Here is a 15050-nt window from a genome sequence, read left to right as displayed (position 1 = left end):
AATCATGTGGCCATTCTTAAACCATGTTTGAAGGTGTTAACAAAAAGCCCTAGTTCAAGACAAAGGTAGTAGAGATCATCCAATACTTTCCAATCGGTTTTAATCTACAAAGAGCAAACCAGTAGTACCATTTGCGCCAACTAATTATTTTTTTTTAAACCGGTTTTATGTCCATTGATTACACTATTTTGTTTACCAATTTGGAACAGTATTCTGCAACTTAAAGTTGAGTGTTGCCATGGTCAAATTTGATTTGACAGTCCGTTTCCTAACATGCTTAAATAATGATTGGATTACACAATTCAGTAGGGTGAGAAAATGGCTTAAGAGTCTAAACTTTAACAATGCTCTTCAGAACAGAACTATTGCTTGGGCCTTTGGTTAAACCACATTTTGTTCTTCGTTGCATGAGATCCCATGTGCACATAAACATACAGACGCTCATAGTTTTCTATACCAGTAGATTTAATATTTATCCATTTACAGGTCAAGTAGATAAAGCACAGAATTTGTACACATACTTGTAACACTTGACATGAGCAGTGTTCACGCCATTACTCAAATTAAGCTACAAATAAAGTGACTTGCATCTCAAAAGAAAATAGTTCACTGCATCAAAAGAAAAATGTTAAGTTCTGATAGATTAGTGCATTCCAAGATAGCTTAACTTCAATAGAAACTTTCTACAACAGCAGTGTTCAAGACTAAAAGTGACTTTAAACAATAAAAAGAGCAAGTGTTCATAAAGAAAGCCATATATTAAAGTCCTAATTGCATTACAATATTTAATAAACCAAAACGGTAGAATTAAAAACAGCATGACAAATTAAAAGAAACACAAAGTAGGCCAACTACTGGCATTACACAGTCCAGTGGCCTTACACTAGGGGATAGCTGGCAGCTGTCGCAATGCCACAATGGTTCTGTCGGTCCTTAGCCATGTAGATATAGCCTTTGTCACCCCATTTCTCGGTCCAGCTAAAGATACAGAACAAGTTTAAAAACCATGCAAATGAGGTTGTGCCTTCAATGTTGTTGAAAAATCAGAATCGAGTGCATCATTAAAAAGGACACCAGAGGTAGGTCATACCTGTTCTTCACAATCCAGTATCTTTTCCCAACAACATCAGCACCCTCATAACCATAACCAACCACCAGAACTCCATGGTCAAGTTCTTCACTGCTGCACTCCTCGTCATAATAGATGCCTACAGTAGAACATTAGAAAGGAGTTGCAAACTTTCAGTCTGCTTCAGGTTTAAAGGCAAGCCATGTAGTTTTGTAATAGTACATACACTCTTAAAAATAAAGGTGCTTCAAAAGGTTCTTTAAGCAATGCCATAGAAGAACCATTTTTGGTTCCACAAAGAACCATTTAGTCAAAGATTCTTTAAAGAACCATCTTTTTTACCTTTTTTATAATCTGAAGAACATTCTTTCGCTACAAAGAACCTTTTGTCAAACAAAGGTTCTTCAGATGTTAAAGGTTCTTTATGGAACCATTTAGACAAAAAGGTTCTTCTACGGCATCATGAAGCACGTTTATTTTTAAGAGTGTACAAGTTTTAATATAATATTCAAGAGTGATAAAATTAGACTGTTTACACAGCTCAGGGATAAAATCACTCACCAGACTGATAGAACTGGAAGGATTCATGACAAGCATCAATGGCAACAGCTATAGGACCCACGGCAGCAACAGCCTTCATTAGAGCATGTTCTTTACCACTGGGAAGGTCCACAAAACCAGTGTCATTAGCAGCATTATAACGGGGGTCATAGTGGCATGGCTGATCATCCTGCAAAAAAAAAAAAAAAAAAAAAAAAAAAAAGTACATGACGTGTAAGGTTATGGAATACTCAATCATACAGGGTTGAAATGGGAGCAAACCCTTAAGGTTGACAGCCATAAGATATTCATTAGCATCTGCAAGTCAGAAAGAGCACAACTGATTCTTACCTTTGCAAAGTAGGGATACGACTCCTCTGAATCCAGCCCATTGTTGTCCTGAACATACTGGAAGGCCTGCTCCATGAGGCCTCCATCACAGCCATGATTGCCCTCCGGCCTGGAACAGTCCATCAAGTTTTGCTCACTCAGAGAAACCAGATTTCCAGTTTTGCGAAACATCTGACCCTCCAAGGCACCTGTTGAGCTAAAAGCCCAGCAAGATCCACAACGTTTCTAGGATCACAACACAGGATTTTGTTACCAATCACTAAAGCAATGCATGCAGACTTAAAACGTCACCAGATATGGTAAACATAAGCTCCAGGAACTAGTTTGATAGACTGCTTACTTGGTCTTTGATGCGAGTAACATAACCCTTCTCTCTCCAGTCAACCTGTTGTGGGGCTTCAAAAAAGCTGGGTTCCATGAACAATGAGCCTTTAAACATCCATCTTCTGTCTGAACTCCTCATTTGTCCAAAAAAAAAAAAAAATAAATAAATAAAAAAATAAATAAATAAAAAAAAATTAAAAAAGCAAAAAAAAACGGTCCTATAAAAATAACAAGTGATCTCAGTGTTGATCATAAGTATGATCAATTTATATGCAGGGGGGAAAAAATTAGATCATAGTCATATTGAACTGCTCACCATATCACCAAACTGGTTCATGCCCAGTCGGAAGGTGTGTTTGCCCACAGAGTGCTCAAGGTTGTGCAGCTCAATTTTCTTCAAGTTCTTCTCCCACACCATTCTCCTCCAGACCTCTTCTTTCTGAGGAAGAAAACAAGACATTGTAGCCATTAAATGTTCTGTATAAAGGCTATGAAGATGTTGCTTTTCAATTGTGTTGAAACATATGTTTGGCTATAGACTCAATCACTACTCACCTCATTATAGTTTTTTCCATGCCAGCTCTTCCAGAGGTGCCAGTGATCATCTAACTGCTGGTTTAAGCTTGGAGCAGCAAACACTGCACTCAAGCATAGTGTGAAGAACAAGGCAAACAACATCATCCTGCCTGGAAGACTGTGACAGAGAACAAGATATAATTTTACGGAATGTTACAGGAGTTACACAGATTATAGCAGTAAATGTTTTAACCAGTAACAAAGAGAAAATCCTCAGTCTGCAAATAATATTATATATAATGTTCAACAACTGGAAGTTAGAATATATTTAGATAGCTGCTTCATCTTAAGTTTAAACAATTTTGCAAAGCCAATTTTATCCACTACAGACGAAGCTAAAATGCAAGTAAATACAATTCAAGCTCCATATCCTCTAAAAAAAAATAAATAAATATAAATACACAAATAAAACTAAAGAAATAAACTTACCTTAGCGAGCGAAATGATTGACTGTCATTGTTTACAACTGAGTGGGTTTTAAAGCGTGCCCGAACATAGAGGCGGCCTCTCATTGGCTGACGGTGATGATGAGCCAAGTGTTCACAGCCAATCAAGTCAAGCAAGAATCTCATCTACTCATGTGATCGAGCATCATAGGATCGAGAACTCATCAGTGGAGTATGGTGATACTTGCTGTTTTGTAACAAGATTAAAAATTAAATCCGGAAACCCTTTGCCTATATTCATGTGTTTTTTTAAATAATCGTTTATAACTTAAGAGAGGCACTAAGCTTAAATTAATAACAAATTTAATTAGGTGTCGTGAAAATAAACGAGATTGAATGGGAATTGTAATCTGTTCGTTAAAATAAATGTTTTAATTGCTGGTTATTGCAACGGATGCATTGTGTTCATGAGAACCTCATAGTGCGTTCGGTGCTTTTCTTTGTTCTGTGTTTTTAATCTTCATGTTCATTTGTGCTTGTCGTGAGAAGCGTGTGCATGAAAACGCAACATGATCAGACAGAAAATAATCAAAGTGAAAACACTGAGGCCACTGAGAAAATTCCCTTACTACGCGTTTTGAAGCACAATCAGCGGCTTGTGTTTTGTATGACTCTTAATATACTAAATATAGTAGCCTACTTATTAGCATTAGCTAAGCTTGGTCTTTCAGTTGCAGAGAACACATGATTTTCACACAACTTTTCATGTTTATACTTTTTTCTTTTTAATAGGTATAACAACATATACTGAATATTATATACATAAAAGCATCTCCATACAGCAAAAACTCTTGAATTTAAAAGTGGCAATTAATGCAATAACAATTAGTTGGATTAGTTGAAAACGTCTGCCAAGTTACTAAATAACATTGTTGTTAAATAATACATGTGCGAGTATTATTTCACAGAAATCCACAGAGATGTTCATATGCACCACAGCCTTGCATAGACTCGTTTAATCTTGCACACTGCCACCATCTGAACAGCGAAGATAATGCAACTTGGTAGGTCGAGTAAGCTTATTTTTTTTTACACTTCTGACTTTGGCAATTTACAGTGATCATTACTTGAAACCATAGACTGTATAAAACACTTCAGGCAGCAAAGGAGACTTTAATCATAAATGCAACTCAGCTAGAGTATAATGATGTTAGCATGGACCCTTTTTTGATCTGATGAGGCCAGATCAGTGACTAAAACTCAACTGCCAATAAACATCTTCTGATCATCCTAATCATATTCTCATATTATATTATCATATTTTTAAGTTATTATGATGGGAAAATAACAACATAAACAACAAAACAAAAGAAAGGGACATACCGTTTACTGGCACTGACAGAAAAAAATATTATATTACACAATAAAAATTAATATAAGAATGTTTATTTTAAAAGCTAGCAAGAAATGTTTATGTGTGCATGTCCACATGGGATTATTTTCCCCATGGGGCTTTTCTGATTTCTTTTTTGCTATGGATCTCCATCTGTAAATCTAATATCCATTATAGACATACTGTGTTAGGTTACTTAACATCCAGGTAACTGCAGTCTTCATTCTCCACCTCTTCTTCATTCTGTGAGGGCTGACCACCAGAAACGCCTCCAGGTTGCAGTGCAGTGTCTGCTAAGTTACTTTTCCTCTTCTAAACATCAATTGAAACATGAAACCTGATGTTACTAAAACACATTTGCAGAATGCATTCAAAGACTTTTTTTAAGAAGTGTGGCACACACTTATTCATTAAACATAAGCAGAATGCATTTCTGTGTAATCATTCACAAAACCACTTCTTATGTCTTAAGTCTTATGTTGCTGTGTTGAATTTTGTTCATTAGAATGGGGTTATTACCTTATAGCAAACCACTCCAGCGACGATTCCACATAATACTATTAAACCTATGCTGCATCCCACAGAGATTATCATGATGGGCATGTCACCTGAGAGAAGATTAACACAATGTTTCATTTATTTCTGTTTCTTATTATTGAAAAATTGCAGGCCTATGCATAAAAAAGCATCACTAAATTTATACTCAAATTATAAAGTTACAACAAAGTAAAAAAAAAAAAACTATAAGAATAAGCGAAAGCAAATCTTCAAACATAAATTCACAGATCACACTCTGTTATCTTTCTCTTTTTTGAATTTTGTCAGAACTTTAGGACGCATTTGATTCAGATGTATGTTATTTGTATTATGTTTTTAAACAAAGAGAGAGTTTGTTATTGTTGAGTAGTTTTTATTGAATACTTTCCGGTAGTGGTTAACTATCTAACAGAAAAGTGCTGTAACACTCTTTTGTGTCGAGTCCCTTATACTTGATTCTAAATCTTAAATGATAATCATGACTAAGGTAAACAGCCATAAAATATGTATAAAATCTGTATAAATAAAAAATATCATCTGTAATAACAAAAATGGGTTTAGTTTTAGCTAACCGACAATATGCCTTGTGCTATGTTAAGGAAGATGTCTTTTAAAATAAGTATTCTCACCATTTTCTGTTGTTTTCACTAGCTTAATTTGTCCTTGAAGACTCCCATGCGGGAAAGTGGTGAGTTCATAACAGTAAGTTATAAAGTCACTCTCTTGTAGTTTGTCCAGTATAATTCTGTGGTTTGATTTTACAGAAAGACGACCAGCATAGCCGCTGTCCAATATTGTAAGTCCATGGTCAGGGCTGAACACAAAAACCTTCTGATTCGGACACTTGTTCCATACAGCTAGGGTTACTGTCATGGTACTTGTAACCTTTAAGTTAAAAGACGCACTTCCACCCAACAGAGCTCTAATCACATCTTCATCTGTCATGGCCCCTGCAACAAACACAGAAAGAAGTGCAAAAAAATAACCATGTAATTGTCCAAACAACAATTTTCATAATTTATCAGAAATTAAGGAGTATTTTTTATTTTATTTTTTGTGATTAGTATATCAGTTTTTAAACAGTATAAAATAGCACACTTAATGAAATAGTAGTTGTAAATGTTCTTTATTTTAGCTGCTTTTGAACCTGTTTTTGCTTTCTCTTCCTGTATCTTAAATCTTTTTTTTCAGTTCATTAAAATACATTTTCATTATATTCATCTTAAAATTAAAACACTACCATTTAAAGGTTTTTACACTACCATTTAAAAAGGGCGGTAAGATTTTTTTTTGTTTGTTTGTTTCTTTTTTGAAAGAAATCAAAACTTTTATTCAGCAAGGATGCATGAAATTGATTAAAAGTGACTGTAAAGTCTTCTCCTTGTTAGGAAATATTTAATAAATGCTGTTGTTTTGAACTTTATATTCATCAAAGAATCCTGAAAAAATGCATCATGGTTTCCACAAACATATTAAGCAGCACAATTGTTTTTGACATTGATAAAAAGTAACAATAATAATATATATATATTTTTTTTAAGTTTCTTGAGCACCAAATCAGCATTTTACAATGATTTTTGAAGGATCATATGACCCTGAAGACTGGAGTAAGGGCTGCTGAAAACTCAGCTTTGCCATCACAGGAATAAATCAAATTTTAAAAAATATTTAAAAAGAAAAGAGTTATTTTATTATTAATTAATATTTCAATATTTCAAAAAAAAAAAAAGCACAAGAGAATTCTTACAAAAAAACACCTTACAAAAAATCTTACAGATCTCAGTTTTTTGAAAGGTAGCATAGCCAATATACATATTTTAAAAAAAAACACCAATAACAACAAAAACATAGCAAATCTCTCTGTGTGTGTCTCACAGTCACATACACTCTCTCACACACATACCTGTTATAAGGGTTATTAAGACTATTGACAGACGGGTCCAGTGCTGTTCAGGCAAGAGAGAATTAGTTTGTCCAATCCTCATGGTGTCTTGTGCTACAAGGACGTGTGATGCCGATGCATTTCTTTGCATAGACACACAGTAACCACAAAGACAGCCCTGATGGCTCTATATCACATAAGGTGGGGGCAGGGCAAATCACATCTTAAAAAAAAAATGAAAAAGAAAACTTAATGTAAAGATTGATCACATCTAAGACTGTATAGTAGAGCAGATGTGATTGTTGTACTTTCTTACCATTTTTAAATTAGTGAGAGATTTTAAACCTTTGATACTCTTTGTACACTACAATTTGTTTAAATAAAAATGTAAGCTTTACACTGCTTATATTCAACTTTTTTTTAATTAAAATTATAATATTTTAGTGTTGTAGTTTCACTTTATTTTCTATATTTGTAAGAGGAAGTGTTTTTTCTGTTTTGCTCTCAATCTACATTGTGGTTGCACAAAGGCAAGAGGCCCAGCAATGTTCTAAAAACACTTCCTGTCTTTTTCATCTGCAAAGGTAGATAGGTCACTCACGACCCTTCCACAGTAATCAACACAACCAATGACTCTTACTAAAGCGAGTGGCAGTCTATTTACTGTGCATGACAGAATTCATTTCATTTATTTATTTGTATTCATTTACACATATGAAATGATGGATGCTCATTAAAGATGACAATACAGAACTGTAAAGTACACCTCAACATAACTTAAAACCGCTGTTCAGTGAGCACCTGTAATTACAGGAAAGTGTACAACATCATTTGTCCTGAGAGAGTACACTACAAAGGTAGCAGCATATTTACAATTACAAGGATTCATACATTTGGTGTAAAATGTATTTTTTGTTTTATTAGCATTTGGCAGGCTGATAAAACTTCTTAAGAAATCTTTTCAGATTTAAAGGGATAGTTCACCCCAAAAATGAAAATTCTAGAAAAATAATAATAATAATAATAATTGTACACTGTCTCTTCCTATTCAACGTCCCTGTCCTAACTGATAGTTATGAAATATCAAGAGAACTTGTTTCATGTTCCAAAAAAATTCTGATGAACTCTCCCTTTAAAATATTTAGCTCAATCCTAAATATATGTAATTATCACATTTCTTAATTGCAGTAATGCAGGAATATTTCAGGATGTCACATTTATTTTCTCAGTTCTATCATCAGATCGAGTTTTCTTAATATTTCACATGCTTGTCATTAAAAGCACACACTTGATTGCAACTCAGATTACAAAGTTGCCCACTTATGTCTGATCACTTAAGCATGTTTCATTCATACAGTCTGGTTATTTATGCCATAAAGTTGCAGAGTTTTGTTATATTTCATGAAAACATGGCTTTGGTCACATTGAACCAAATTCAATATGTCCATACAGATGACCACTGGAATAAAGAATACGTTTGCTCACCAATTTAAACTGACTGCCTTGAAGTTCCTGCTTAGCTTCTGGTCAGTTCCATACTGTCCATAATTAACAATACAACCATTCTACCAGATGAAAACAAGGTAAATGTGTCAACCAAATCTTTAGGCCTAATCAGACGCTTAGTTGTTTAACATTTTGTATAATTATAGTTTAAATTCCACCCAGGATAATGTCCACAGTGCCTTAACTCATACCATGACTGTGAAGGTGAAAGGGGAACCGTTCTCATCCGTGTTCATTGTGAGGAACTGAATCCAGTTCTGGAGGAAGCCTCGCGAATACATGCCTGTCTCCACAACCAGGCCACAGAAGCGCCGTCTGCCAGTTTTGTTGCGCAAAGCAATCTGAGCTTCGCGTTCTGTTACGTTGTAACTGACATTGATGATCTGAAGGATGAACAGGTGGAGCAGACCACCTGTTATGATAACGCTGTACCACACACACGTGAAGCACAGCGCTGTGCTACACACACAAACACACACAAAAGTGTTACATTAGGCTGAAAACACACTGTGTATGTGCATATTTTCCCTTAAATACATAAAGAAGTAATGGGTGGCGTACCTGTATTGGTTATAGACTCCAGGGCAGTATAACATGGCTGTGAATAGACTCTGTTGTGGACATACACTCCATAACACCAAACTGATCCCGTAGAACGATGTCACCAGGAAAAGAAGGAGCGTCAAAATGAACTGCCTGTGATTGGCTTGACCTACACAGCTGTTTATCCTGTCATGGAAAGTCACATACATACAAGACACAAATAATAAGCAACACATTTACAGATATTTTCATTCAAACAATTTAGAACAATTATACTATTTTCTCTCTTGTCAATGTAGCTTTAATGAGAATTATGTGGCTCATGGCATGTTCATATTTATATTTGTGCCTGTGTGTGTGTTGAAGTAGCATGGAGACAGATTGGCCTGGTGAGAGCTCCCTTTACTGTGCTGAAAACTGTGTTCCTGTTGCCTTTGCACATGTCTCACCAGCCTGCCTGCTCCAGTGACGTCTTTTGGGAATCAGCTTGAACATATGTGTGTGTCTGATGGGGTAGGGAACACATGCATACAAGTGTGAAGAGATCAGAAAATGAATCAAATCATTGGCATGACCACTAATTTAAACAATTCATTTTGGAATTGTTCAGCTACTTCTGTAGTAAGGATTTGCAATAAGCCAGATATCTTAGAAGGAAAGGCACAAATATCAACATTAAAATTAATATTTGAAATAACAGAAAATATATTCGGTTGACTGATTATCCAACAAACACAAGTGTAAAGTGATATTTTTAATGAACATCTAAAATTACAATGCAACGGTAAGTCTGTGAAGCTGAGATGATTAAAATGTGATCTTTATGAATGAAAGCAGATGGCCACAATGCTCTCTCTCCTTTTATTGTTTATAAATCATAAATCATCAATTCATATAGAACTTTTTTTAGATTTTGAATATTTATTTTATGTAAAGGTTTTAAAATAATTATTGAATAGTAAATAATTTAATATGATAATCATTTATAAAAGTGTATATTTGTAAATACAATTATTTTTAAAATATATAAATGATGAAAAAAATTTAAATATAAGAATAAACACTTTTATAAATAATACAAGGCAAATTTGCTATACAAAACCTAAATGTAATAAAGTTACATCCATAAAGTGACTTTTTATTTACTTTTGAAACACAACAGATTTATGCCCTGCCTATATCCAGTTCTATCCATATATATATATATATACTACCACTTTGAAAGATTTTTGAAAAAGAAATGATAATTTTATTTTCAGAAAGGATGCATTGAATTGATCACAATTGAAACAATTTATTTTAAACTTTCAAATAATCTAGAAATATTAAGCACAGTAACTGTTTCCAACATTGATAATAATAAAAAAATATTTCTTAAGGATATATGAGAATATCTGAATGATTTCCAATGAATTATGTGACACTGAAGACTGGAATAGAACTAGCAAGCTGAAAATTCTGTTTTTCCATCACATGAATAAAATACATTTGAATATATATATATATAATATATATATATATATATATATATATATATATATATATATATATATTTTTTTTTTTTTTTTTTTTTTTTTTTTTTTTTTTTTTTTTTAAGAAAACCGTTATAATAATTTTAATAATCTCTCACAATATTGCTGTTTTACTGTATTTTTGAATAAATGCAGCCTTGGTGAGCATAAGAGACTTTTTCTAAAAACTTTGAAAAGTCTTACCGACAACATATTATTGAATGGCAGTGTAAATATAGATCGTTTTGTCATTTAGAGAATATTTAATTAATGTTTAATACACTTCACACTAGGAATGAAGTGCTCGTACTCAATTTTTAAAGAAGAAGGAATGAGAAACCCACCAAACACAGTGGTGGTCCATTCGAAGGACACATGCCCCACAGATCCTGCAGTGCCCTGCCCTTGGTGGGCGCACCTGTCGGCACACAGGGCATAACTTCTTCTTTCCTTCGTTTTCCCCATTTGACTGACTGATTCCTTTGCAGGGGGCGGAGTCTCCAGGTATGTTTGTGCTCTGATTGGTTGTACAGATACTGTTAATTCCCTGAGCTAATGACTGGGATTTGACAAAGCCTGGTCCTTGTTTGGTGCGCACAAGGGAGATAAGGGTCAACATCATGCCTGTCGTCACAGTAACCAGCTGCAGATTACTGACGTCTCCTCTGGGAACGATCTCAGTAAGGAAAAGATAGTACATGTAGGCAAGGGAGAAAAGTGCCAAGCTAAGGAAAAACAATGTGCGTCTTTTCCTTCTGTGAGTCACATAGTAATACCAAAGCACCAGTCCTGGTAGGGCAGTTAGGACAACAACTCCCAACATACAGTTAATTGCTGCTACTCGCAACAGACCAGGAATTAATACCATGGGAGGTAAGACAGAGATTTCCAATCGAAGGGGTCCTACGGCACAACATGGCAAACCCAAACGATCAGCCATACAAGAGACGAAACGAGAGAAGATGTCTGGCTTGTCTTGCTCTCCTCTGACTAACCTATTGAGAAAGAGTGACAAATTCACCATTCATCATTTACACACTATTATGTTATCAGTTTTATGTATGGAAATGACAAGGTGCAAACGGACAAAATTATTTAATTCAACTACACTTTTTAAAGTGTAAAAATGTAAAGTGTCAAAAGTTTATATCAATAAATGTAATGTAAAACCATCTCTGCATGCCATGATCTTAACTGGTTGACCTCTGACCTTTCACAGGCATCATCTAGTTCTTCACAGTCACAGCAGCAGTACTCTCTTTGCTGGTCGATGTCTCCACAGCAGCACAGAGGGTCATCTGGTTCCGGGGGCTTAAAACGTTCTCGTTTCATCTCTTTATGTCAGAGACAACCTGCTTCCACTGTGAAATCAAGCTTTCTTTGAGAGCAGTTTAGATCACATTTAGTCAGCTGAATGAAGAGGCTAATTCAGCTTGCAACAAGGCTGTTGGTAGCTTTTGCAGTTAGTTGACAGAACAGAAGACTGCAGATTTCTTGTTCAGCTTCCTTACTGGTCATCTGCTCTTTACATCAGAAGCTTCATGTAAAAATCATGCGTTCCACTGTCTGAAAAAAAAAAAAAACATAAAAATGAAGATAATGATTTTTTCCTTATAATATCACTTTACAAAAATTGTATTGTTATTGAACAATTCACAAATGAGCAATTAACAGATTTATGAAGTGTGCAAATTAATAACTCCTTTGCCACAGCCATCCTGGTTCTTTTGTGTCATTTTAGCGAACAACAGATGCTCAATTCTTACTTAGATTTAAAAGTGAACTTCACCAGATGGATTGATTCCGATTTATTTTATTTTTATTTTATTTTGAATGAATTTAGCTCTTTTCTTTAGATTAGAGATTGTTTTGTCGTCATCATCATCATGGAAATAAATATATATAATAAAAGGTTCCATTAGTTAATGTTAGGGTTAGGGTTAACAATGCACAATATATTTATTTATAAATTTTTATTAATGTTAGTCAATGAAAATACAGTTGTTAATAGTTAGTTCATGTTAATTCCCAGTGCATTAACTAATGATGACAAGCACAACTTTTGATTTTAATAATGCATTATTAAATATTGAAATGAACATTAACTAAGATTAATAAATGCTGTAGAAGTATTGTTCATGCTTAGTTCATGTTAGCTAAAGTAGGTAACTAATGTTAACTAATGAACCTTATTGTAAAGTGTTACCATTATTATAAATATGAAAATATTCAATATAGGTGAATAATTTTTATAGTCAATTTACACACTTGTGACCTAAACACACAAACTAGTTTTAGGTCACAGAGAAACAGCACTTAGTTAGGTGTCTAACATTGATATCTAGCCTAACGCATGTTTTTCTCACTTGGTATCTGACGCTGGCACAGACAATCAGGAGGACACACATAAACTTTAGGACTGGTCTAGAAATAATCTACATGTAGTGTATCAGTGCAGAAAATATTAATATCTAAATCCGCTCTTTGTATCTTGAATTAAGGCCATCTCACGTCTCATGTGGATCCCGTAATTGGGCCATCAAAAAACTTTTCCCTGAGAGGCTGTTCTCTATTACAGTTGTCGGATAGAGAAAATAATTGAGTGGCATGTGGTTGAAATGTTCTAGATTACATTTGTTCCCTGGAGTAAACAAAAGGTTTGCCCTTGAATGTGCAGTGATTTAAAATTAACCCTACATAGGGTGATAATAATTTATGAAGACCACTTAAAATATATATCAACAATAATTTGATTTTGAAACCTTTTAAAACTGATCAAAGTATTCTTAACATCAATCCGTTACCTATAACAGCCTCAAAACAGGTGGAAGTGCATCCCACATGAAGTTCTTCAGTTTATAGGCTACAACAAATTGTGGTGAGTCTTAATTAGTTCCTCATCTTCAGTGATGCACTTATAGGTTTTTGGTGTCCTTTTTTTTTTTTTTTTTTTTTTTTTTTGCCTAAGATGTCAAGATGTCATCCACAGAAATCCAGCTGAAGTATTCGAGTTAATCCGATCTTCAACCCTGTCAAATTATTACTTCCCATAAAAGAACGCAGATGGAAGTCCAGGCTCGTCTTCGTTTCATTTAAAAACGAAAGCAAAATATTTATTAAAAAAAAAATCTTTCGTTTGCTCCTTAAAATACCTCCAATAAACAGGAAAGCGCGTCCTTGTATGGTTTTTCAGGCTGTGAGGTGCAGCTCGTGAAGATCCTCAGGACTGTCCGGAAGGCAGTGATAGATAACTCTGCGCGCTCACGCTCCACTCTGAGAGGGAAGGCGCGTGAGAGGGATCTGTTTACACGCGTTGTTACCGATTAGGGTTGGGTGGTGGTATTGAAAAAGGAAGCTGGCAGGTGTTACCGTGACAGCGACAACGTGAAGCAACGCCTTGTCACCTTAAATTTTAACTCTTCTATTGTGTTCACGTCAATTTTAAGCCAAATATACTGTAAATATACTGTCGTGTATAGTATATAAACAAACATAATGGAATTAAATTTCAGCTTTAAGACAATATATTTTTTTTTAAGTTTACCGTCTGTGTGTGCTGCACGTCATGACCTTTCACCTTTGACCATTCAGCTTTAAATGTTGTTGTTTTTATTGTTACTATTAATTGTATTTATTATTTAAATGTATTATTATATTTATACATATTTCTATTTATTGTTCATTTTAATAGATTTTTCATCTGTTACTTTTTAATGAATTTCTTCTAAGGCAGTCTGTTCTGGGTTTGATGGGGAGAAACTGAAATTGTAAAAATTATTGTCTCTCTACAATTCATTACATTTGTTCTTAAAAAAAAAAAAAAAAATAATAATTATATAATATCTAATGTTTCTAATATATAAGCCTTCACATATGCCCTGCAATGGGGATAAAGGCCCTGGGATACAAATCCCTTCTTGGGTGTAATTTTCTCCTAACACAAAAACCATGGCAACAAAACCATTCAGTACTTATACAAATATCTGCGGTAGAACAAAATTACATAAATATATTATTTTAAAGTTAATTATCTATTGCAATTTAGTCAGGTCCCTTACGAAAAAGAAGTTTATTCAAGTGTGCTATTAGTATACTTCTTTTAAACTAAAAATAGGAAAGTATGCTTTTAGTTTACTTTTTATGTACTTCTCAGAAATGGGCTTTATGTACTCCTCAGAAATATACTTAAAATGACATTTAAGTATACTTGACTTATACTTACAAAAAGTCTAAATATACTTGAACTTTACTTAAGTATACTTAATAAAATAAACTTGAAGTATACTCCTTTTTGGTAAGGGGTGGTATTGTGTTTCATTTATAGTTTGAGATTAAGAACAAAATAATGTATGTTTTGTTAAATAACATAAACCAAGCAATATGAATGGGCATGACGTCTCTCTGCTACTAACTTTCTAGAAACCTCGGCATT

The 15050-nt window shown here is 34.1% G+C and overlaps 1 protein-coding gene and 1 pseudogene across 1 annotated transcript; both read right to left on the bottom strand.

Moving 5' to 3' along the window:
- Positions 1-444: 444 nt before the first annotated feature.
- On the bottom strand, positions 445-3447 carry LOC109090298 (annotated as a pseudogene).
- Positions 3448-7736: 4289 nt separating this feature from the next.
- On the bottom strand, positions 7737-13890 carry LOC109090299 (palmitoyltransferase ZDHHC23-A-like). Its single transcript, XM_019104095.2, has 5 exons — positions 13423-13890; positions 11829-12184; positions 10963-11613; positions 9126-9293; positions 7737-9023 (listed from the first exon to the last, which is right to left on the bottom strand). Exons 2-5 carry the CDS (start codon positions 11948-11950, stop codon positions 8750-8752), a joined length of 1215 nt encoding a protein of 404 aa, XP_018959640.1. The 5' UTR covers positions 11951-12184; positions 13423-13890; the 3' UTR covers positions 7737-8749.
- Positions 13891-15050: the final 1160 nt, after the last annotated feature.

Source organism: Cyprinus carpio, chromosome A5 (assembly GCF_018340385.1).
Source record: "Cyprinus carpio isolate SPL01 chromosome A5, ASM1834038v1, whole genome shotgun sequence".
Lineage (NCBI taxonomy): Eukaryota > Metazoa > Chordata > Actinopteri > Cypriniformes > Cyprinidae > Cyprinus > Cyprinus carpio.
This window is presented reverse-complemented; position numbering and strand designations above follow the sequence as displayed.